Genomic DNA, 25,845 nt, shown 5'->3' with positions numbered 1-25,845 from the left:
ACAAAAGCCATGGCCATTGATAATCGGCTTTAAGAACGAGTGGAGAGCACAGACTGCATCAACGCACTGCGTACAAGGGCTCTTTCGGTTTAATGGGCCTTAGTGCACACGTCTCCTAATTGCCATGATAAATATGTAATGCAGTCCCAAGGGCCGTTGCCTAGGGTGAACTTGCAGCCACACGCTGTGCACACACCGAATCTTCTAGTGGCATACCGAAGCCACGTGCAGCTCAACGTTTACAAGACTGGGAGAACGAGAGAAAGACAGAGAGCATTTTGTTGTGACAGATCAGTAGCTGTGCCCAGAGTTCATGAAAAACGGCAAATGCTATCTTTGCACCTCCTTTATTCTTCACACAATAGGCCAGCATCATAATTGCTATAGAGAACATGACACATCAGGAATAAATTGCAAGAGATTTTTTTGCCTATCTGCAACGCTGCTGCCTGTGTATTAATGTCAACTCGTGCAAAGCAGTCTTTGAGTAATCACTTTCCAATATTAGCACTTCACATTCTAATGGAAAAACAGATGAGGTTTTTATCGAGTTAATATACCGCGTGAAAACAAAACAAACGGCCACTTAAATGTAGCGGAACAAAGACGAAGAGGTACAGTGGAGGTTTTACCTGCGGCGCACGGACCATGTTTCATGTTAAACCGTGACATTACATTCAACTAGACAAATGAATGGCCTTTTAGTCAGTCACGCTGAACTGAAATCAAATATAATCAGATGCAGCCGCACGTAACGATATTGATGTGTATGTGTCATGACATTAGGACACAATTAGCAGAGAGCACATCTTTTTGAGACTTCCCTGTTGAAAAATACAGCATATGCTGATTAGGTATGTTTTGAAGCATGGCGGCTGGTTTGAGCTGGTCCTTAGTTGGTCATGAGCTGGTTTAAGCTGGTCAAGTGCTGGTCCTAAACAACCAGCTTAAACCAGCTCATGATCAACTAAGGACCAGCATAAACTAGATCAAACCAGCTGCCATGCTTCAAAATATACCTAACCAGCATATGGTGTTTTTTTTCAACAGGGTATAAATCCACCAGTATTTGGGAGAAGCAACACTAAACCTAACAGCTAAAAACTAACTTGTGTATCGCATCACAACAGCTGTTTAAATTGAGCTTGGTTTCCAGTAGCCATCTCTAATGGGTAGCAGGGATAAATCATTTATGAATACTGCAATACACTCACCTAAAGGATTATTAGGAACACCTGTTCAATTTCTCATTAATGCAATTATCTAATCAACCAATCACATGGCAGTTGCTTCAATGCATTTAGGGGTGTGGTCCAGGTCAAGACAATCTCCTGAACTCCAAACTGAATGTCAGAATGGGAAAGAAAGGTGATTTAAGCAATTTTGAGTGTGGCATGGTTGTAGGTGCCAGACGGGCCGGTCTGAGTATTTCACAATCTGCTCAGTTACTGGGATTTTCACGCACAACCATTTCTAGGGTTTACAAAGAATGGTGTGAAAAGGGAAAAACATCCAGTATGCGGCAGTCCTGTGGGCGAAAATGCCTTGTTGATGCTAGAGGTCAGAGGAGAATAGGCCGACTGATTCAAGCTGATAGAAGAGCAACTTTGACTGAAATAACCACTCGTTACAACCGAGGTATGCAGCAAAGCATTTGTGAAGCCACAACACGCACAACCTTGAGGCGGATGGGCTACAACAGCAGAAGACCCCACCGGGTACCACTCATCTCCACTACAAATAGGAAAAAGAGGTTACAATTTGCATGAGCTCACCAAAATTGGACAGTTGAAGACTGGAAAAATGTTGCCTGGTCTGATGAGTCTCGATTTCTGTTGAGACATTCAGATGGTAGAGTCAATTTGGCGTAAACAGAATGAGAACATGGATTCATCATGCCTTGTTACCACTGGGCAGGCTGGTGGTGGTGGTGTAATGGTGTGGGGGATGTTTTCTTGGCACACTTTAGGCCCCTTAGTGCCAATTGGGCATCGTTTAAATGCCATGGCCTACCTGAGCATTGTTTCTGACCATGTCCATCCCTTTATGACCACCATTAAGGCAGTTCTGAAGGCGAAAGGGGGTCAAACAAAGTATTAGTATGGTGTTCCTAATAATCCTTTAGGTGAGTGTATACCATACAAAATAAGAATTTTGATTTCATGGTAACTTTGAAGTTTAAAGTGTCATGAAACACCCCAGATTCAGCCCGGTCATTCACCCCTCAGAGTTGAAAAAGTCTCACGAAATGGGTGTGTAAAGCTGTGGAAAAGTGGGAGAGTAGAGGGTGGGGAAAGGGAAGACAACAACCAATAAAACACAGACCTGCAACACACTCATTATACAGACACATGAATATTAAAATATGACCATGGAGGAAAAAGAAACACAAAAAAGGGCACCATGATGCATTTTAAAAATATAACCCTATATGACAACAAACTCCCAAGAACAAGGGAGAAACACGGAAGAACATTTAAAAGGTCTAATAATATTTTCATTACGTTTACGAGCACTAGTCTCTGAACAAACGACACGCGTCAGTTTAACACAGAAAGAATAAAGGCATAGTTACTTTTTGTCCAACGTGTCATTGTGTTTATCATCAGACGCACGGCTGTAGGCTATCGGTATCCTTATTTGCACAAATATTTCATTTGAAGACATGATTAAATGTGCACATACACGGTGCTGGTTCATGTTTAGAGCACTAGATTATATAAAATATGTCCATAAAAACATTATGAAACATGTGATTTAGAACGAAGCACGCTTACTCGAGTTCGTATTTGATATATGATCTTTGTTGCGAGTGTTGTTAAACTCATCGTGGCGTTCCGTGCAGAAGCCTCTCTCATGTGTTGTTACATACTAAATATTGTTCCATATGTTGGTAGTTAACACCAGCTCTGACAGCATTGTGGGGAAAATGAAACAACACTTTTGTGCTACTGTGTTGAGGAAACATACACATACAACACGTGTGCGAACGCACCGTTGAACAGGCAGAGGTGAAGGAAAAGCGCTGAAATGGTCTTTCGTGACGTTTGAATTCTCTGCTGTAATGTGATCTCATGCATACTATGGCGCAGTGTTTGGATTGAACGAGCTCTTTCTGATGAATAATGCAGAGAAGAGCTCAGAACCGGATGACATAGAATTGTTCTCTCCAGCCCCTGCAGCCAATCACACACTCCGGAAGAGCGCTTCTACCACAGATTCCGGAAGAACGAAATTGCTCTGAAAAACGCTAAATTAACCAATTTCCACTTTTTTATAAAAATGTATGAGTGCTTTTAGTGTGTTTTCAGTGATGTGCAGCCAGTACATATCTGTCCACATCTCTCTCTTTTTTTTTTAATGGTTTCATGACCCTTTAAGATGGGGTCTGAATGCACTCACCTAATCCTCTCTCTCATCTAGCATTGGAGGTCTGATTCATTGTAATTAATCGGTTCATCATCCTAAACTGTACTCTTTCTCATACAGTATGTTGCGTTGCAGATTCTGACTAACTCTAATGAATTAGTTTGTTTAAATGGTTGTAAATAAACAAATAAAACAACCAATTCACTGATTCGCTGATTTATTAAGTAAAAAAAAATTGTTAGCTACTTCTGTTTGTAGCTGATAGTGTAGCCGATAGTATAGTCAACACATTTTTTAAAAACAGCAGCTTAACTCTTTTAAATAGTTGAAATACTTCAAATTATGATTAACTTGCAGCTTGGCAAGCTACAATTTCAAGGTAGCTTCCAAACACTGATAACCACTGGCCAAGCCAAGCCGTTGCTGTGTAAGACCTTGGAATGAAAATAAGATCTTGTAACATTGAAATGGAAAGGTTTTTCCTTGTTCATAGCAGAAGGCAGATGTTAAGAATTCATGCCTCAGCAAATTAACTGAGAGCCCTGTATATATAATGTATTGTACCGCATATTGCTGAAGCATATTTGGATTTCCAAGAGCACTTGGTGCAGTCATTTAGCAAGAATGATTTGGACTGCAGTTTTTTAATCAGAACAACACACTCAATCTGTTCCTGCGAAGTGAAATGAGGTTCTGTAAATGGCGCCTTAAACGTACAAAAGAATTCAACATGTTTTGCTCGATTAAAAACAAGATCATGTTTGTTAAAACAAATATCATCATGCTTGACTAATGGCGTATGACGTGTGCCTGAAGCATATAGGCACTACTTGCTTAATGTCAATATAGCATAACTAAACAAACAGACAGACATAACATGCTGGAAAACATGAAAATGCATCATATGACCCCTTTAAAATAATTGTATCACAGATGGTAACCATAAGAAAAAAAATACTTTTAATGTGGTCAGTGTTTTATTATTACATTATTATTAATATTATTATTTTGCTAGTTACAATAAGCAGCATCTAAAGGCTAGTGAAATCCTCAGTGCACTGGGCATTTGAAGGATTTTTCATTTCAATTGTAGAAATGAACACCGAAACAATGAACTGCACATTTTTAGTGGTCCTCTAATTTAGATGCCAACTATTGGGCCATAATTCAATCACAGGCAAGGTGAGACTGGGCAAACTTAATAATACAGATCTGACACTTCATAAGCCTGTCGTAGTGATCGCAGACAAGCCCAGACAATAGCAGGCCTACCTCGCCCAAACAAGAAATTATGATGCCGTCATTGCAAATAAGAATCATCATCAGTCTCAGGACCAAAAAAGAAGATCTCTCTTATTTCCAAGTAGGGTTCTGGGGCAGGGATTTCAACAAAAACACCTGCGGTCTCGACTGAGGACATAGAATTTATTTTAAAATTACTAAAGCTTCTACTGTTCTTTTTTTTTTTTTTTTTTTTTTAAAGTTAGTATTAATCAAATCAGGATCAAAAGGGGATTCATAATCGCTGATACAACAAATGAATTATCATTGCCATCAGCTGTCTATTAAACATACATAAACTTACACATAAAGCCAACCAGTGAAATGAACTGAAGCTGAACTCACATTAGCAAAGCTCTCAGAACCATGAATATTAATGAACATCACGGCTACTTTTTTTTTTTCTTTCAACATAAATATGAATCAGGACTAGGAAAGGACATACAAGCTAGCAAATACATGTTATATGCAAAAACCTGCATAGAAATATAACCTCCGTTTGTAGTTTGATCACTTCCTGCGCCTGATGAAAATAAAATAAAACAAAGCAAATTCAATTTAAACTAATAGAAACGGACCCAAAGAACCTGTGCAAACACACAGAATTAGACCAGCAGTCTTCTTTCTGATATCAAATTGAATAATGTGGCTCTAAGCCCTTTTCTTTTAGTTTTGAAGTCAACTGTATACTTGTGTGCTCCTAAACACTGAAAAAGTTTCATTTTAGCAGATAAATTTGATCTTTCTCTAGATAGTATTGATGACTCATCCTGCACTGACTCATGTTGTCCAATCAAATGCTGTGACAAACTAAAATTGGTTATAAAAAAGAAAGACATAAATAAAGAAAGAACACTCAGGACCCAGATTTCATCAGACATCAAAATAGAGACCCAACACAGCACCTAAATTGTTTTTGAAAAATTAAGTTAAATCTGGCTACATAGGCATATAAAACATCTCAGGGTTACGGCTTCAGTATGCACCAGTGTCTGAAGCACATGTCAAATCCTGCCAATCCTATTGTGAGTCATGTGACGAAGACCAAGACCATTAAAGGGCACTTACGTCACTGAATCCCCAGATTCTAATTATCTGGAGTAGCCGAGCAAGCATGAAGTATGGCAAAGCGATGCAGCGCCTCATTCCTCGAGAAGGAACCAGGTGAGACGTTCCCTTTCGAGGGAACTGAACACTGCGTCATGGCATTGACGCTATGGGAACGTTAGTACCCTCGCCACTATACTGAACAAATGCCTGACCAACAAGGTTGAAGTACGTATATGCACTAGGGGTTGCACTGACTAGTCGACTTTATTGCTCTCCCATGATGGTTTAAGCTTGTCGACTAGTCGCTGATCATGGCCTATAGAGGGCGCAAAAGGATAAGAAACCTCTGAAGTCCACTCCGTTTCCAAACAGTTCAAATGACAAATAAATGCATACTCTGAGTGCGCATCAAAATATATGTTTGATTACACCATCTAGATGCTCAAAATTGCTTGGGTTAATGCACATTTTAGACAGCTTATTGTAAACGTTGATTCTATCGCTATTCTAAACGAATGCTCTGCTGCATTAAATCTGTGAGAAATATAATGATCTAAAGACAAAAGAAGTGATAAAAATAAGCTGTTATGTAGGAGCAATGTGGGCAGCGCTGTCATATGCCATAGTTGTGCACAATGCAACCTTCGTTCGAGTCTCAGCTCGAAGTTCAGGCTTATTTGTTCATTAATGATGCAATCAATCGGCTTTCATCACATAGAGGTCAACTTAAAAAAAAAAATCTGAAGTTGTTCAACCCCTAATGTGCACAAACCCAATGGCACACTGAACGAATTGAGAGCCTGGGGTCCATAATGTAAAGCCTCATGCATGTGTGCAGAAAGGACCAGCCTGCCACAACACAAAAAGTTTTGGATGTTTTGGCACTACACTTCGTCACCAAACATCCATCGGCCTTTAGGATTGGCATGCTTTCAAGTGTGCTTCAACCCAATTGCACACTGAACGAATTGAGAGCCTGGGGTCCATAATGTAAAGCTCCATGCATGTGTGCAGAAAGGACCAGCCTGCCACAACACAAAAAGTTTTGGATGTTTTGGCACTACACTTCGTCACCAAACATCCATCGGCCTTTAGGATTGGCATGCTTTCAAGTGTGCTTCAGACACTGGTGCACACTGAAGGCATTCCCATAGCGTCAACACCATGACGCAGCGTAGAGTTGAAAAGGAACGGATCATTGGATTTTAATGGTATCACGCTCATGGCAACTAGCTTCTTCTAAAGGACCGAGATGATACATAAATTGCATTTTATTATTTGCCGTTAGCAGGGTGATAACTGCAGCCATTGCTGTAGAGTGCAGGTATCAGCATTGCTTCTAATGGGGCAGATTGACAGGCACATCAGATAACTCTCAGCCTTTGTTCCTGTTGTCACAGGATGTTTATAGTGTTTTCGTTTTGTGTCTTTTATCTCTTTTGCTCTTCATTTTTTTTCTTATCGGCACTAAATGTGGTGGAGTAACCGATTTCGAGCGGAATGTCAGGAGCGATTTGTTTTATTTCACCTTGATGAAACTATTGTTTATGTATGTATGTCTGGGTGGGCTACCATATTTCAGGTGTGTGAAGTGCTGTGCTCTGTGATGATGGACAGCTGGTGCCTTGATTTAGTGATTGCCAAACAAACCAAATATGAGAGGTATACTGGGAAGAGAGAGAGCGAGAGAGACTCAAACAAATGAACTCAGGGCTACACTTGCAATTTAGTCCAAAAATACAACTCATAGAAGTAATTTTAACCATATCTTTCTTCCTTCTTTTAATTTCAAAAACAGAAAGGTACAGATAATGACACATTCAAGGCCATACAGTATGCCACAAGGGTATCCATCTCACTGTCCTCTCAGAGGTGCCCTGGTTATCACTGAAGATCCTTTTTCTCATTAAGCGGGAGGATCACTTTTATTTCACCTTTATTCCAGTCAAACGGGTAGAATAATTACTCAACCTCGAGATAAAACACTGATGCAGCCACAATGACAGAGGTTCTCCATACATCTAACCGACACTCTCCAAAGCTGTAATGATTAGATAAGAGCACATTTATGAGTCAAATATAAAGTATATGACCTCCAGAAATTCCCAGGGACCAGTGTACAAAACCCCCCCCCACAAACTAGAGCTTCAGAAATGCTACCCCTTCAGAGGGTTCTTGATTTGTACAATGGTGTGACAGCCCGCTTTCCAAGATTCCTGAGGCTGGCGACACCAAGGCCTTACGAGCGTGCAGTCAGGACTTGGAGCAGCAGAGCAGCTGACATTTAAAGGACAGATAGCTGGAGGGAAGAGATGGTTTAGGTGTGGATGCATGCATTTCCGCTTCAGAGCTTTCTGACCGACCACACAAGCATGCTAAAGCACTAGCAGCATGTCTACTGTCAGAACCTCTCCTGTCTCTTTCCACCCACCTTCAATTTCTCAAGTACCATGCTACATGGAGTTTATTGCTTCTTTTAGAGGGGAAAATCAATGAATTGTACTCATGAATATCCAATTAAGCAACACCACATGAGCTGCACTGAATATTAGCACAAGTAGTTAAAGGCATAGTTGACCAAAAAATTTAAAATGATGCCACATTTTGTATGTCTGTTCGTGAACTATCCCTTCAAAATCAAGTAAGTTCAGGTTTAAATAACATTTGTTTTTATATAAAATACTTCCCAAAAAGCCCAACCATAAAGCTTTGTGTCACCAACCAACATACTGTGCACGCCAGAAGAAAGGATGTGAGTAGAATAAAGTGACATACATTTTCATAATCACACAGATTTTTCCAGCTCCACTGCCTGCTCCCCATTTGGAGAAATCCAGCATCTGCCTTTCAAATACATTTTGGTCTCAGACGCACTTACAAAACAAAACAATCCCACTCAGTCTACACCGCTCACATACTCTGGTCTGACAACACAGTCAAACAAACAGTGAAATATCAGTACTCAGCACAGCCAATCAAATACGAGGACCAGAACTAACTGTTCAATAAGGGATCTAAGCTAGCACAGAAAACAGTTTGAGCCCAAACTGCAAAAGACCACAGCAGTCTAATGAGAAATTGTAGTCTCATTAATAAAACAAAAGGAAATGATGTTTTACATGAATACAGATTCAGGAAGACCTCAGGGTGGGCGAAAAAAATAATAAAACCTACAAGCCTCAACCGTTCTAAAATGCATGTATCATTGTCATTGGTCATAGCACACATGCAATTCGATATATAAAAGGATATGTACATATGTTCAACCCAGTGACAAGACACGTTGAGTTTCGTATAAAATCTCACCCATCACTCTAGACCATTTAACATCACGCGCACATACTTTTCAAAAACGGAATATATGCATCCATCCTTAAAAGTATCTTTAAGCTACATACACTTTCAAACTAACTCTAAATCTTGGTTTACCTGTTACTCTTATAAAACTGTCCACGGCTCGTGTTCTGCTATAATGGTGATGCACTGACGCAAGCTTATTAGAGCATTAAATGCAAAGTCAAATCAAATGAACATTAACATTTAACATACAGCCCCCCCCCCCCCCCCCCCCACCCCAGCCATCAGTCTCCCTGAGGAGCGTTCAGTAGTGGTATTTTCCAAGGTCCTGAGTTCGAAATGACTTCGTATGTTCATCTGAACCATTGGCAGCACATCAATTCCCAATGATCGAATGGTTATGTAATGTGATCAGCCCTCACGTCGTGCAGGTATTGTTACTTAGGCTAGTAAACAAGGGTCAATCCTCTACTTGAAGAAGAAGAAAAAAAAGACATTGACATCATTATGTTTACTTGGGGCACACAAAGCTACTGTTTATTGCTGTAGTGTCAGACTAACCATTGAAGTCTTGCGCACTATTAGCAAAAAATGTCTTGTGAGATCCAAGAACACCTTGGAAACCAAGTAAGCCCTTTGATATTGTGTTTTGCTGATTAAAACTTTAATACTTCAGGTGTTCCTCATTTCAAAACGGTGGCTCCATGAATGGAACAGGCAGGATTAAAATGACAATCCCGCACTTAGGTCCTGACTAAACCACAACACAACTGATGTAATGTACAGAGACCCCGACGTCATGGATGGACAGTCACTACCAATCAAGTGACAATGAAGTTCATCAACAGGTTAAGTCTAATTGTGATATTTGACATGAATAGTATAAAAGAAAACTCACCAGGGGTGCTAAACACTACGGCAGACTAAAGATATTTGGATATTTGGAGTGTTATACCTACAGTTGCTCCATTTGCACATGAATACAGTGACAAAGTCTAAGCTAGACGAAATAAAGAGCAAACAAGTGCAATTGTTTTTTTTTTTTTTTAAAGAGGAGGAATAATAAATAAGAGGTGTCCTACTGCAGTCCAGTAACCATGCTAAAGAAAACTCATGTATAAATCATTGATTCAGTTGCAAATCCAATCAACCTAGTTTTGTCAAAATGAAAGCTAAATATCACCGTCTTTTGTTTTCTTTATCTGACATGCCATCCAAGGACCAAAATAAAGCAGAGGCTCCTGGATTCTTGAAAAAGCATTTAAATCCCATGGCCTGCTCATCTTTTGCATCTGGCTGTTCAACCTCCAAAACATCCATGAGTTCATGTAATCCACAGTCTAAAATCCTTTTTCCTTCCTTTTTTGTTCGTTTGCTTGGATCTTTTCACCCGAGCATACAAAGAGTCCCCTCCACTTAACCAAAATTATAAAAATGGAAGCCACTTGCAGAGAATAAAGTCACATAGAGAAATGTTTTTGGGTTGTGGGGAGGACAAAAGTGACCACAACAACGCGAGTCACCTATTCCTTGATCCAGAACATATCAATAAAAAAATATCTGAGTAAAAACCTCACTCCTTTCATCCAGCATTGACATCTTCAGTAATTGTTACATTGAACTTCTTTGTAAAGAGAGACTCCTTCATGCAGAGGACTGTTCTTTGTCCTTGTGTCCATATTTTCTTCATCTCCTAATGCAAAAGGTAGGAGACGACATATTTCCACATTTGCCCTTTAATTAAATACACAAACAATAATTTAAATAAACTCAAATAAATAAATAAATAAATTTACAGACGGATAGATGAAACTGTAGATAGATTCAGTTTGGTCCCTCTCTAAAACGAAAGCTTTGCTTCAGGCTGACAGTGGAACATTTTTCTATTTCCTCAACTAGAATACAGACAGAAACAAACAAACAAAAAATCAAATGAACAGATAACCTGTAAAAAAGTATTTTTACTGAAAGTGTGTACTTAACTGAATTCAATCATTAAACAAGGCATGTCTTCTTTAAGAGAAAAAAAAACTCCTTTACTGTACTTTTTCAATTTCTCTCTCTATATATCTATTTATTTTTTAAATTAACTTTCAAGAAAACTCCCAGATTTCCAGCATATGGAAAGCTCTGCGTGTACAGTACGTTGTTTCCTGGACTGATCCTTCAGGCAGCTGGTTGAACTTTCTCCTTCTGTCTAGTCATGCGCTGAGGGGCCAAATTCCTTCTCTCAAGTCTCTTCCTCCAGTTTCTCTACAGTCCTGTCAGACGTTTACCACGAGCAAATACAAAATGGTAACAGGTCACAAACGAAAACAGGGAGATAGAGAAAGACTTTGAGATGGAATGCCACATGTCAAACTGCTCCCTGAAAAAAAACAGAGATTTGAGTAGTGGGCTTTAGAAATAACTAACACTAGATAGAGTTTCATCTTTTTTTTCTAGAGCCCACGATTGTTATTTGGCTTGTACTTTCCCCGTCTTTTCCTTGTGCTGCCTCTAACTGCCTCTCTCTTTCTCCTTCCTTCCTTTCTTTCCAGGGTCTGGTGATATTACCCAGTGGCTCTTTTGCAAACACCTTTTCTTGGGTTGTGAGAGTCCCCTGGTCTAAGCTGCCCGTGCTGTTGCATTTTTTCACAGACGGGGGCGCTAGAGAGCTTGACAAAATCAGAGACGTGAGCGACAGGCTGCTCGGCGTCTCTGAGAGCTGCTGGCTGTCACACGTCTGGTTAGAGGCGCACCGTACCATCCCTACATCCCCATCGGAGCCTTGCCGAGTGCATCCTGCACTGATGTTTGTTTCACAGTTGCTCTTGCTGCGCTGGTGCCCCCTCATGGTTTGAAGGTTCTGGGTGACTGGAGGACTGGGTCTCAGGGTCTCTGTGGAGAGACTGGCACGCTCGTCGAGGAACGTGTCCAGAAGGGGCTGGGGGGTGGATACGATGAAACTGAGCCCTTCTTCCATGGTGGCCGGTAGACTGCCCTCTGAGCTGCCCGTAGCCAGGGAGGAGTCACTGTGAGATGGATACTGAGGACATAGAGGGCAAATTTTTAGCAGCAAATTGATAACAAGATGCATAAGCTGTACATGTATGTAATCCTATACAGTGTTCGAATTATGTCAAAGCTCTTGGTGGGTATAACTCATAAAAAAACAAAAAACTAAAACAAAACAGCGACCAAACTATATACTCCCCTAACTTTGGTTCTTATTTACAGAGATCCACAGATTTGGTTATACAATAATACAATATATACAATAATGTGTTTAAGGTGTTTACATGCCTGTTTATTGCGAATAAAATCGGTGTACGCAACATAGTTTAATACGATTATGGTTACTACGATTATGAGCTTAATCACATTCGTTGTATTGTGTATTGTGTTTACATGAGAATCGCAATATCTCCAAAATCCTATTATAATCGCATTATGAGGGTGCATGTAAACGCACTCAATGCCAAATGTATTGTTGTTTTGTTTTTATGTTTCTAGTATTCTAGTTTAAATGAAACACCAGAGGACCCCCCAAGTAAATTTTTTTTTTAAACCCCCCCCCATTTGAACATACCTGTGTGGTTAGCCGCCTGGTATTTGCTCCAGGAGAGCGTAGAGATGCCCATGAGGCTGGGGAAGTAAGACGGAGCCCTCTTGGTTTGTGTCCTGGTCGGTCTCTCGGGGGTGCAGGGAGGACCGCGGCAGCTGGGTGGAAGAATTCAGCTGGGAGACGAATAAGAGTGTTAGAGCAGCTTGAACCTCCAGAAACCTCTGGGTACTCTTGATTACCGCTGCTACAGGGAACTCCACCTGCACACAAATTCAGTTACTGAATTTGAATTTAAATTAAATTGAGGTAGCAAATAGGATGCAGAAGGGTAATTTGAGTGTACATTTACGGATATAGAATTCAAATCAGTGGCGGCTGGTCAATAGAGGGCGCTGGGGCGCCGCCCCCATCAAAATTCCAGAAATATACATGTATACAAAAATGATATAAAAGTGAAATAAAATAGTTTACTCATACGATGTGCTGGCTGTTAGTAAGAGCCTCAGCATTTAATAAAAACTGGCTTTGATGGGTTAACTATTTTATATGTTCTTCAATATGTTTCATGCGGTTTCATGCGTGAGGGACGCCGGACAAATGGATGTCTATCTGAGTATAAAAATATATGGGCAGCATGTGACCTGAAGCTGGTCTCTAATTGGTTTCTTAAAGATCCTCCTCCGGACGCAGGTCGTTGCGTCCCTGGCAAATCAGAATTGGATGCGTGTTATTTTATCCAATCTGATTGGTTCTCGTCACCTGTCATTCAACTTTACGCTCTTGGCCACTAAAGCGAAAGTGCGCGTGCAACATCGTCACTCCGACTCCGCCACCTAACCTTGTTATGGATGATCACTTTCGTAGAGATGGCAGCAGTTAAACCAAATTCTTTCACAAGGCGTTTGTTGGAAGAAAAAAATGATAAAGGATCCTGAACCGGACCAACGCGATTTACAAATCCAGCAGCAGGCCAGTGACAGAGGATGAAGCTGCACTCGGATCTTCACGCGCTTGTTATGAGAAACGTAGGTGGCTGGCTGGATGTGTTGTTAGCAATGCCCTTTATTGCTTTCCCTGTCTTTTATTTCAAAGTGTCGGTACTGAAGTTTTGTGGACAACAACGGGGGTAAGAGACCTCAAATATCTGCCTGAACAATGCAAACGTCATGACACTACTGAGATGACTGACTTTAATCAGAGAGTCATTGAGAAATTTGCTGGCCAGAAAGAAAGGAGAGCAAAATGTATGTTCAAGTAGTCAACATGCTTTTTTTATTCTTTTGTTTTTCCTTTCCTCATTCAATTATATGTTGGAAATGAATGTGTAAAAAGATAAAAGTGAAGACACTGTTTTCTCTTTAATGCTTGAATTTAGTCAACATGCATCTTGATACTGGTTCTCTCACTGTTAGTGTTCAAGATTTGTGTGTTGAGGCATATTTGCATTTCACCATCTCGTTTAACCATATAGTCCGGCTGTGAGTAACCCACTTCTAGCCAAAATAACCTTGAATTGGGTTACGTTGTTTTTGACAAAATAACTTGTGATTACAAGGAGTTTGGTTTCATTTCTTTGACATTTTCATGTTCTAGATGACTAGTTTACTCTTGGACTACGGTTTATACAATTTTCACTGACAGGGCTGTGTTTGGATGGCGTCTTTTAAACGCAAAATTGCTCGCTAATGTGCACAACAGTTTTCTTGCTTTGTTCTCCAGTATCACTCCTGCAGTGCAGTGAAGGTGCCGCATTACCTATGCTGTGACGAGCAGGTGTGTTGTGATGTGGACTTTGAGAACTGCCTCCATGTATTTCCGCCCCATCCTCAGTCCCGGAGCTGTGAACCCGAGAGGGTTGCCGTAACCTGCTGTGACCTCTCCCCCCTGGTTCTTCTGCGGTAAGACACTCATCACAGCCCCTTTCCTGAGCAAAAACATTAGCATGAGGTTTCAGCATCCTGGGGAGCCTTTTAGGACTCTTAAACGCTGACATCTTGCTTTCATGGTAAACTAAACTCTTTTAGTTTCTCTGCATCCAGGGCTTCTCTCTATAACAGTAAAAGAGATTAAGGAGCGATTAGGCTCTGAGCCATCTGCCCCACATATTGTCCTTTATATGATGTTTCTCTAATAAAGAGATAGAAAAGTTTAAAGTCTGCAAAAGAACTACGCTGGTTGAGCAGCAGAGCTAGATGCCTCATGAGACTGCAGGATTTAGACTAACAGCTTCTAGTTATTTGATTTCTTATTTCTAATTAGTGCAAGTCGGGTCATTCTAACTGATTATATTCAATTAAAGGATCATAGTTTGAGATGTAAGGGATTACAGCATATATATATATATATTCTATATATATGATTGATGCTCTGGGGAATCTGAACATTCAGAAAGACCATGTATATATATTTTACCATATCTTTAAAACTACTAATAATTTCATAACATTGTAAGTGTACACTACCATTTAAACATTTCTTTTTTCAAGAAATTCATACTTTACTTAGCAAGGACACATTACATTTATAAAAAGTGACAGCAAATACATTGGTAACACTTTAATTAGATGTTTAAGTGTGGAACATATATAATTATTAGGTGTAATTATTAAATTATTATTATTCCTTAACTACTATGTACTTACATCAAAAAATAAGTACAATATATAATTATAGATGTAATTACATGCAGGTATTTAGTTTTTTTAAATATATAAAACATGTATGTACACAATAAGTGCATTGTATCAAATGATTATTTTGTCAATACACAGTAGTTAAATACACTTAATATAAAGTGGTCACAAAATATTAAAAAAAGATTTCCTCAAAAATATCAAGCAGCACAACTGTTTTCAACATTGATAATAATAATAATACTACATGTTAATAATAAATAATAAATGCTGAGCAGCAAATCATCATATTAGAATGATTTCTGAAGGATCATGCGACACTGAAGACTGGAGTAATGATGCAGTTATTATAAACTGTAATAATATTTCACAATATTACTGTATTTTTTATCAAATAAATGCAGCCTCGGTGAGCATAAGAGACATCCTTCAAAAACAAATAATCTTACTGACCCCAAACTTACTGGTATTGTATACATCTCAAAATGGATGTTGTTTATTCATTTTTAATTTATTTAGACAAAATCATACATTTTAATATTATCCATTTATCGCTCATTGACCATAACATGAAAATAAATAGTGGATTTCCGATATTAGTAAGAATCCTAATCAGCGAATCCCTTTTTAAATAGATTTAAATATTTAAAATTGTAAGTGTGGAACCTGAGATAATTAAGAGGGTAAAGCATTGTGACAAAATCATCTTTCTGTGAGAAATTTCACCTTGCCCTCCTTGGCAGCCATCTGGTACATGCTCTGCTCGTCCAGGCTGAGGTCATCAGGCAGCGCTGGCGAGGATGACTTATCTGAAAGCTGCTCTGACCTCAGAGACGCCTGCTCCAGTTCAGCCATGTGGATCTGCTGTGGACCAGAATTTATAGTATGGAGAATTGAGAGGGGTTTTAATCATTAAAATCCTTTCTACTATATGCCAGCCCAACAGATAGAGTTTGCAGAATGTGGTGAATTTTGAGCGATTAAACTGTCAAAAGAGACCTTGAATTGTTATGGACAGCTTGGTGCATGTCTGACAATGTGATAATGATTTTCCAAATAAGAAATTTGGGTTAAGAATTTGGGTAACAAGAGAGATGTTTAGAGTCAAACAGAGTTAAGGAGAGAGAAGAGCATGCAAATCAGAGATGTATGGATGGCAGAGACAAGGCAATGGAAACAGACTGATGGACTGACATTGTTGGCAGCCTGGCAGAATGGTGGGATGACAGGAGTGGAGGTTACCACTTGAATTACTTCTTTTCTGAACTACCCCTATCCTGTCTGTCACTGTGATGGCACAAAAGCATGTGTAAATGAAATTATGTACTGTCTATCCATCCATTCAATTCATCCATTTGAATTTCAATTTATTTTAATCCTTCTTCTTTAAATTAACATTGCATCATGCTTGTTAAGACAATTAAATTTAATTCAATTTAAAAGCCATTCCGAATTAAATCCTGAAGGGATTGGATGTAGGTTAGTCTAACTCTTTCCCCACCATTGATGGAAATTTACGGCAATCCATGTTTTCACTGTTATACGGTAGGGTGCGCAACTGTGAATCTTCTGAAAGAGTACAGAATCTCAGATATAATATAAAACACAGGCAAAGAAGCAGCAGAAACAAATGACAAGTGGGATATGCATATGTAAAATAACACAATCATCAAATAGCATATAAATTGAAACTGCCTAACGTTACTGAATGAAATGTTGACCCAGGAAGGGTTAAAGATGTTGAAGCTTCGGGGGGTGTTGATGGACTCAACTCCATCTATGCTTTGATCATCATTCTGAATCCGACCCAGACATAGTCTTTAACAAAAACTTTTTGTTTAAAATTTTACTTTTTTTTTTTAATGCAACTTACCCACATTCAAGTGTTGATTAAAAAGATTTTGTTTGTTTGTTTAAAAGCAGAGACTTTGTTTTTTCTTTTGATATATTGCATGGTATATTCATACAACAAAATATTCTGGGGTAATGAAATTTTGTGAAAATCATCAAAAATGCTGGCGGTGGCTGGCAACTTCTTTTTTTTTTTTAAACCCTAGCGGAGAAAGAGTTGATGTAGAGTTCTTAAACGCATGAGTGCATTTGCAACAACACTGACACATCTCCAGTGTGAAGCCGTACCTCTTGCGGATGAGTCCTGCAGTCCTTGCAGACGGGTGGGGAGGAGTAATGATGGAAGACAGAGCCAGAGAGGTTGTCAATCATCAGCATCTCTCCTTCAAATGAATCTTTGATAAGCAGAGATACACTGTCCAGCCACAAGTTCTCCTGGGATACAAACACACATCACCACACAGAGTTATTAACAATAACTCACTGAGTAAATGCAGGGCCATAGACTGGGGGTTTGGAGATCTGGGAACGCTTTCCCAAAATCTATGATAAAGAGGGCACACTAAGTCTGCGCAGTGCATAACTCAGCATGAATAATGCACTATATTTCTAGAACATTTAAATGACTTAAAATATATCAAATAAGAATGCACATTTGACTGCTGCCTTTGATACGGTCAACCACTCGTTTCTTTTATCCCGACTCGAACAGTGTGTCGGCATTAAGGGCACAGCCCTCAAATGGTTCCAATCGTATTTGCCAGATTGGAGCTTTTCTGTTTACCTTGGTGAATTTTCTTTATCTCCTGCCCCTCTTTCTTGTGGCGTCCCCCAAAGGGTCCATATTGGGCCCCATGCTGTTTTCTTTGTATAAGCTGCCCTTGGGCTCCATTTTCAAAAAACACAATATTTCCTTCCATTGTAATGAAAAAGATGTACACATCTATTTGCCCGTCAAAACAAATGACAAAGTCTTAGTTCAACCATTGCTTAACTCCCTGAGAGATTTAAAATTATGGTTGGATCAGAACTTTCTCTGTCTTAATGAAAATAAGACTGAGGTTGTTGTGTTTGGTCGACATGTGGATTTAAGTGCCTGTGTAGATGCTCTTGGTACTTTAGGTTCGAATATTCATCCATTTACCAAGAATCTCAAGTGTTTTTTGTCAGTGCTTTTAAACTTGAAAAACAGATTAGTTCGGAAGTAAAAGGCAGTTTCTTCCAGCTGAGACGGTTGGCTAAAGTCAAGCCCTACCTGCCGCACAAGGATTTTGAAAGAGTAATTCATGCTTTTATTATGTCTCGACTAGACTACTGTAACTCTTTATATGTTGGATTGGATCAGTCATTCTCTTCATCGCTTGAAGTTAGTCCAGAATGCAGCAGCTCAGCTCCTAACTGGGACTAAAAAGCGTAAGCACATTACCCCAGTTTTAGCCTTGCTCCACTGGCTTCCAGTCTGCTTCAGGATTGATTTAAAGATTTTAAGCCTTCTTATTTATCAGAGCTTTTACATGTCCACACTCCTGTCAAAGCACTGAGGTCGTACAGCCTACACCCTAACTATATCTAACCCTAACCTAATCCAATCAGATGCTCCTCGAAGTTCCAAGATCCAGGTTAAAACATAAAGATGACAGAGCCTTCTCAGTGGCTGCTCCTAACCTCTGGAATAGTCAACCTGTTCATATAAGAACAGCTCGGACTGCTGAAATTTTCAAGTTGTTGCTTAAGACCCACCTGTTTTCCTTAGCTTTCATTTTGAGTTGAGTTTTGACACTGAGACATATGTTCTACTGTGAAGTTTCTTTGTTTTGTTTATTTGTTTGTGTATCCTGACATTGTTAAGCACTTGAACATGTACAGAATAAAATATTACATTTTAAGATTGGCTATATATAACATTTAATAGTGTTATTAAATTATTAGCGTTTTTAATGGTTAACTTTATTGGAATATTAAATTATGGCAAAAGTAATCTAAATGTACAACTGGAGGAAAAAAAAAACATGCAAAATTAAATAATCCAATATCGATTTAAAAAAGTATAATACATAAAATAAATACTCTAATATCGGCCGATAGCATTCATGGTGCCGGTATGTATGCATCCATAAATCCACTTTGAGATGGTCTTTGTTAGCCTAGAAATCTAGATGCACCCTAGCGGCAGTAAATCTAATTTGCAGCCAGGGTCGTCTAGCAACTCTCCGTTGGCTTGCGAGCTGGAAAAACCCAACTCTGGTCAGGCCAATCACATTGTGTATAGAGTCGGTGGGCGGGCTTAACATAATGATGGCAGAGTTAACGCGATTCCGTGTGCTACTTGTAAACAAAGAAGCTGGCGAACAGCGGTCTTTTGAATCGGCTTTGGCCACGACTCTGGAAGACTTGGAGTTAAGCTTTTCTTTGAGAAAAGAACAAAGAACGGGACCTTAAGTCATTCTTAAAGGCCCACTGAAGTGCCTTGGAACGCGCAGCATTATTCAATGTGTTGACGTGATTTCCCCTAAAACGGCTCAAGCTGTTAGCAGCTCCACCCCTTTTTTGAAACAGCCAATAGCGTTTCGTTATTACCACAGTTTGACTAGTCTTTCTGTTTGTTAAAGCCAGTTTCCTCCGAATCTAACCGTTTATCATCCTAATCTCCTCCATAAAGTAAAAAATAGTAAATGCGTGAACAACTGACCGTTTTCAGACGCAGTTCAGGGTCTATTTATAATGCAGGGGGCGGGACTTCAGATTCTAGAGTGCATTTGATTGGACAGAAGATTTGATGAGAAGGTGAAGTCTGCGATGATGTCATCAAAATCTGTGATTCGTTACAACGGAAGTGAGAGACTGTAAGTTTTGAATGCTTATATCTCCTAAATGCAAATGTTGTCATTGTTTTGGAACACACCAGCTTATTCATAACCTTAAGGCAAAGATAATCATACTAAAAGCTAAAAAAACTTTATTTTGATTTCAGTGGGCCTTTAAGAAAGGAAGATGTGTTCGGAGTTTTACCGACCGGATACGGCGAAAGTTTAATCTATCAACTAGCTCCGCTTCACCTTCTTCTTTGCTCTGGTTGGTTGTAGCGATATCCTATTGCGTGCAGAGGGAATTTGAAAGACAACCGTTTATCCCGCCCCTCGGATTGAGCCCTGCCAATGGCGAGTTCCCAGACCCAACATCTTGATGTGGGTCTGGCTTGTCAGTCTAGGTCTTTGTACTAGAAAATAGAACATCCAACCCACCTGCACACACAGGGTTTTTGTGAAATGTGGGGACTTTCCATAGGCGTAATGGTTTTTATACCGTACAAACCGTATTTTCTATCCCCTTACACTGCCCCTGCCCCTAAACCTACCCATCACAGGAAACTGCACAGTTTACTTTCTGTGAAAAAAACTCATTCTGTGTGATTTATAAGCATATTGAAAAGTGAGGAAATGGGTAACGTCCTCATATTTCACCCTCTTTTTGTAATACCTATGTCATACCCATGTCATTATACACATTTGTGTCCTCATATTTCACAAAAACATGCCCACACACACACACACACACACACACACACACACACACACACACACACACACACACACACACACACACACACACACACACACACACACACACACACACACACACACACACACACACACACACACACACACACACGCACACGCACACGCACACGCACACACACACACACGAGAGGGTAGGGTCAGAAAAAGGGTCTCCTTAACTGTCACAGGACTGATGGCGTTTGAGAAGATCCTTACAGCTGCAGAGCTTCAAAGAGTAGCTGTGCAGAGGGCTAAACCTGAACACACACAACACACACACACTTGTATCCGCTCAGCTAAATCCTTTGTGGGGAAAAAAAAAAAATTAAAAGTGCTAAAAGTTCGAAAACATATCTGGGGCACCTCAAAAGCTTTTGAAATTTGACTAAACTTGAGGGCTCTAGACACATAAACAAAAGCCTTTCGCCCGCGTCAATCAACGTCTTTTTTAGCCTCCTTCATAAAAGCCACATCACTCAACTATAACGTCAAGATAAAGCAAATGTTGTGCAATGCCCACAAGAAAATACGTTTCGGGGAGAAGGAATAAAGATCTGACCATTCAATATTTAATTTACCCAACAGAGCAATAAAGGAAGCAGTCAACTGAAGGATCAATCTAACACAATCATAATGAAGCATTACCTAATGACAATCATTTATTTCCCCAGGTAATTGCACTCTTTGCATCACTGCCAGCTTGTTGAAGCCAAATGCTTTTGATTTCCTACACAAATAAACAATTAAATTGAAATGACTAATCTGAGTTGGATGAAAATTGATCAGGCTGGCCGGCCTGCTAATTCTGAGTGCACTTGCTTATTAGCAAGCAACCTCTTATGTCTAACAAAAGCCTGTACAGTACAATAAGAGCTGTTACAAACACCAACAAACAGAAAAGCTGTAACATTCACCTCAGCAGCTCTAATGAGAGTTTGACAGCACGACTTCACACTTGGCCTGACATCAACTCACAGGCTGCTATTATTCCTTGAAGATTAGCACCAAGCAGTGCATGGTGTTATAGGATCACATACACTTCTGTAGTCCAGATGTTTAACCAATTTATGGTTCCAGCCATGACCCACAAAAATAACGACCCACTCAGGTCTGTTTGCGGCCAATGCACAATCATTTTCAATATGGCTCTGAGCTCGAGTGCTGTTATAGTCTCACCTGTGCCGACGTGGGTCATAATTCGTATCAGCCGCATGGAGCGGGGAAATGTATAATTGACAAGGATGTAGTTTTGATGATATTTCAGCATATGAAAGTATCAGTGTCTCAGCATATGGCTACCTCAGCACTCATCAAATCACAGGTCTCCGTAAATCTAAGCATAAGAGAGTGTGCACCTCCAAACCACCTCTTTTAATGAGCATTCTGGCGGCTTCCCAGTGGCAAATCATTCAACACATGGCGCGAACAGGTGTGAATTCAAGGGAAAGCATCATCTGCCGGTTTTGCACTTTTCTGAAGGTTGTTGTACAGGTAGATGAATCAACCAGAGACGGTCGCGAACTCGATACAAGCCGCAGTCTGTCTGCCTGACTACTCTCATCTGCTGACTTTAGCAGCAGTTTTGCACAATGCTGATCATGAGGAAAATGTTGATCTATCCATCTAAACAAAAGGCATAATGCAACTCAAACCGCACATAAACAAAATAACATGGCCTAATGGCATTTAAAAAAAATCCTATACAGAAATGGATAAGCTCTGTCACCCATATTTCATTGATACTGAACATTAAAAAAAAAAAAAATACACATCCTCGACAGCACCATGTGACTCAGACAATCATCTTACTTTTCTTGGCCATGGCATACAGTGTGACCAAAAAAGTTGAAGTGCTTTGAGGATAAGAATCGCTGTTCAGCAGAAATGCTGCAGTCAGTGTGTCAGTGCGCAAGGCACAATTCAGAAGAGTTGTCTAGAGTGGGAGGTGACTTCCCACTGAATTTAAAATATGTTCTGTTATAAATACACACTGAACTGTGCTTGAACTCAGGATGTAAACCTCTATTTCACAATCTGCTGCTCAGTTTTAGCAAGATTTACCAGTGTAACAAATAGAAGTATGTCTGAACTGCCAAATCAGTTGGAAGCAGCTTAACTTCAGATACTGTAAGAACAGTGAAAACGAGGAACAGTGTGAAATAGATAACAGCGATGCAAAATAATAAAGAAATAAAATATACAGGTATTATAAAGAAAGAAGCACATACAATATAAATGATAATTTTAATAAAGTGCATTAAGTATAGTAAAAAATAATTACGGCTGTAGGCTAAGTAGGTGGGCAGAAATATATATATATATATATATATATACACATACATATATACATACATGCATATATATACATACATACATACATACATACACCGATTAGGCATTATCCAGCATTATCCTGCTGAAAGAGTACAAAGCCACCAGGGAATACCGTTTCCAAGAAAGGGTGTACATGGTCTGCAACAATGCTTAGGTAGGTGGAACGTGTCAAAGTAAAATCCACATGGATGGCAGGACACAAGTTTTCCCAGCAGAACATTGCCCAAAGCATCACACTGTCTCCGCCGGCTTGCCTTCTTCCCATAGTGCATCCTGGTGCCATGTGTTCTAGTGTTAGACCGATATATCGGCATGCCGATATTTCAGATTTTTACGTATATCGGCATCGGCCGATACAAGGATGATGCGTTCACCGATATTTTCCCCCCGACATTATTTACAGACAGGCGTCCACAGGCAGCTCTGTGTTGCTGGAGACGCTGCAGTTCAAGCACTGCCCCTCCCCCACTAGCAGTACAGGAATCTTCTTTTCAAGACAACGATAAGTTTTAAACTTTCAAAGCATCTTTTAACTGTTTGACTTAGTTTAAATATTGCCATACACTTTGAAAGTGGAAACAAGTTGCTCTATATGTGCTTGGAACTCTAGCTAATCAAGTTTGTGCGCCCAAATGGAAAACGCAAATGCTGAATGCCTCGTCTATAAAACTGCTTGCCATTGTATTTAGGGAGCTGCAAATAGCTAAGTTGTAGGCTATTCATATGCATACGGTAGCTGTTACGAACACTGGTCATAGGATTAAGTAATGCTGGCGTTGTTCCGTGGTATTTGTGGGAGTTTTATTCATCGACCACCTGGCTGAAGTTTAGACGCATGTGTGTGTGTTTCTTCAGTGTTTCCCACACATAGACTAAGTCGCGGTGGTGCGCCATAGAATCAACACCGGCTGTCACATACTGCATTTTTTTGGCGGCTGCCAAAGCAAATTTTTATCCCACTAAAGCCTTATTTGATCGGTGAGTGATGAGACTGACTGTTGCACTTCTGACCGGTCGCATATGTTGCTGAGAGAACGAGCAGAGAGCGCGCGCGCACTCTCACCGTCTTCAAACTGTCTTGCTCTCCCTCCCTCATGCATATTAATCAAAATCAATTGAGAATTCACACGATGGTAAAAGGTCGGAAGACCGAAGTTTCACGTGGAGCATTGGGAGATTTTTTCCTGAATTACCGCTGGTGTTGCTCTAAGACAGTGGTTCTCAACCTTTTTTCAGTGATGTACCCCCTGTGAAATATTTTTTCAGCCAAGTACCCCCTAACCAGCGCAAAGCATTTTTGGTTGAAAAAAAGACTTAAAACAGAGCACTGTGCCATCAGTGTCTGATTTATTAAACTTTGGAACAGATAAACACATACAAAATTCAAACATTTGAAAAAAAGAAACTATTTCAAACATTTTAAATAATAATAATCCATGACTAAATTATTGCAAATATTTCTCATTACTAAAATGTAGTGATTCAAACTAATGTAATGAAAACAGTGACCATATTTCTGAAATGAAAACCGGGGACATTTCCTATTTGAGGGGTCAAAATATCACTAAAATCTCATTTGTTATTATATTTTAATTAAAAAACAGGGACAATACATTTTTGAATGTTTTTGTTGTTGTTGTGGAGTCCCTATATTATTATTAACATTAAAAATTAATATGATTTAGTTTGATTATTAGGATTTTTGGTCTGGATTTAATACAATTAAAAAAAAAAACAGTTCAAAACAATATTGTAACATGACTTAACAAAAACATATTACAAAAATAAATCATAAATATGATAAATACAACTATTCAACAAATATTGTAACATTTTATCATTGTATTTAAGTTTATAGGCTACTATATCAATTACTTTTTTTACTTCAAAAGTTTTGTTACGTTTATGCTTGAAAATAATTCTTACTATCCAATTGGTCTTGTTATTTTGCATTGTAGGCTTATTTTAAGCAAAAAGTATATGCATTCTGCACATGTATTGGTTGAAAGTGTAATTGTTTGGGGGTTTTTATATTTAAGTTAAAGTTCAGATGTGCGGTAATCACTGCGTTGTGACTGCGGAACTTTTGGGGACAAAACAATCCCGCACCTTGAGGCTCTGTTGTAAAGCACATCCAAACAATATTCAAAAAACAAATAGTTAGTATGTTACTACCTTGAAAACGATAACGAGGTTTCTTTTGATATTTGACGATATAATGGCGCTCTGTCTGCTCTCGACTCGGTACGTTCTTCATGAAGTAGCAGCGGCGCGCGACCAAGTTGATTGTTGGTTGGGCGCTTTTTTCCAATATATCTGTGGGTTGTTTGGAACGAGCTGTAAAACGGGGACATTTCCGGGGACAACTCCAGTCGGGGACAGAACATTAAAAACCGCGACTGTCCCCGGGGACGTCTGGTCACCCTATCGTTGATCCAAGAGATTGACAGGTGATGCTAGGCGGCATATGACAGGTTGGGTCAAACCATCCTGGTATGGGGGAGACTCTGGGTTTTTAGGATAATGAAATTGAATAGCCTACTGAATATAAAATTCATTTTATGAACTTATACTTATATTTTCCTGAAATATTGATTAAATAATTATTTTTACAGGATTTTTGCATGGATGATACTTTTTAAATATATGTAGGCTATATTTTCAAATCTCACGTACCCCCAGGGGTACGCGTACCCCCATTTGAGAACCACTGCTCTAAGAGATTAAGTTAAGTGCACCTAAGCATTAAATGACTAGGTTGTAAATAGTTTTAAAATTAAGTATAGTGCAGTCAGTGTGCACTTTATTATGCTGCTTGCTTGTTGCTACTGTGTGCAATAGTGTAATTATTTTATTTATGCCTAAATATTTATTTTCAGGACTTATTTTCACCACTGAACTCTTTTCTTTCTTGTTCTACCTCACC

At 39.4% G+C, this 25,845-nt stretch overlaps 1 protein-coding gene across 1 annotated transcript in view; it reads right to left on the bottom strand.

Moving 5' to 3' along the window:
• Positions 1–9,514: 9,514 nt before the first annotated feature.
• The window catches only part of cacna1ia (calcium voltage-gated channel subunit alpha1 Ia), a 132,789-nt gene continuing 116,458 nt past the window's right edge, over positions 9,515–25,845 (bottom strand). The window contains exons 31-35 of the mRNA XM_079826914.1: positions 17,317–17,463; positions 15,904–16,041; positions 14,300–14,468; positions 12,569–12,804; positions 9,515–12,025 (exon numbers count right to left, since the gene is read on the bottom strand). Of these exons, the coding sequence (XP_079683040.1) occupies positions 11,426–12,025; positions 12,569–12,804; positions 14,300–14,468; positions 15,904–16,041; positions 17,317–17,463 (1,290 nt within the window). The 3' untranslated portion in view covers positions 9,515–11,425. The remainder of the gene's footprint in view (positions 12,026–12,568; positions 12,805–14,299; positions 14,469–15,903; positions 16,042–17,316; positions 17,464–25,845) is intronic.

This window comes from Gobio gobio, assembly GCF_949357685.1.
Source record: "Gobio gobio genome assembly, chromosome: 1".
Lineage (NCBI taxonomy): Eukaryota > Metazoa > Chordata > Actinopteri > Cypriniformes > Gobionidae > Gobio > Gobio gobio.
Note: the sequence above shows the minus strand (reverse complement) of the source record. Positions and strands in the feature narration are given on the sequence as shown.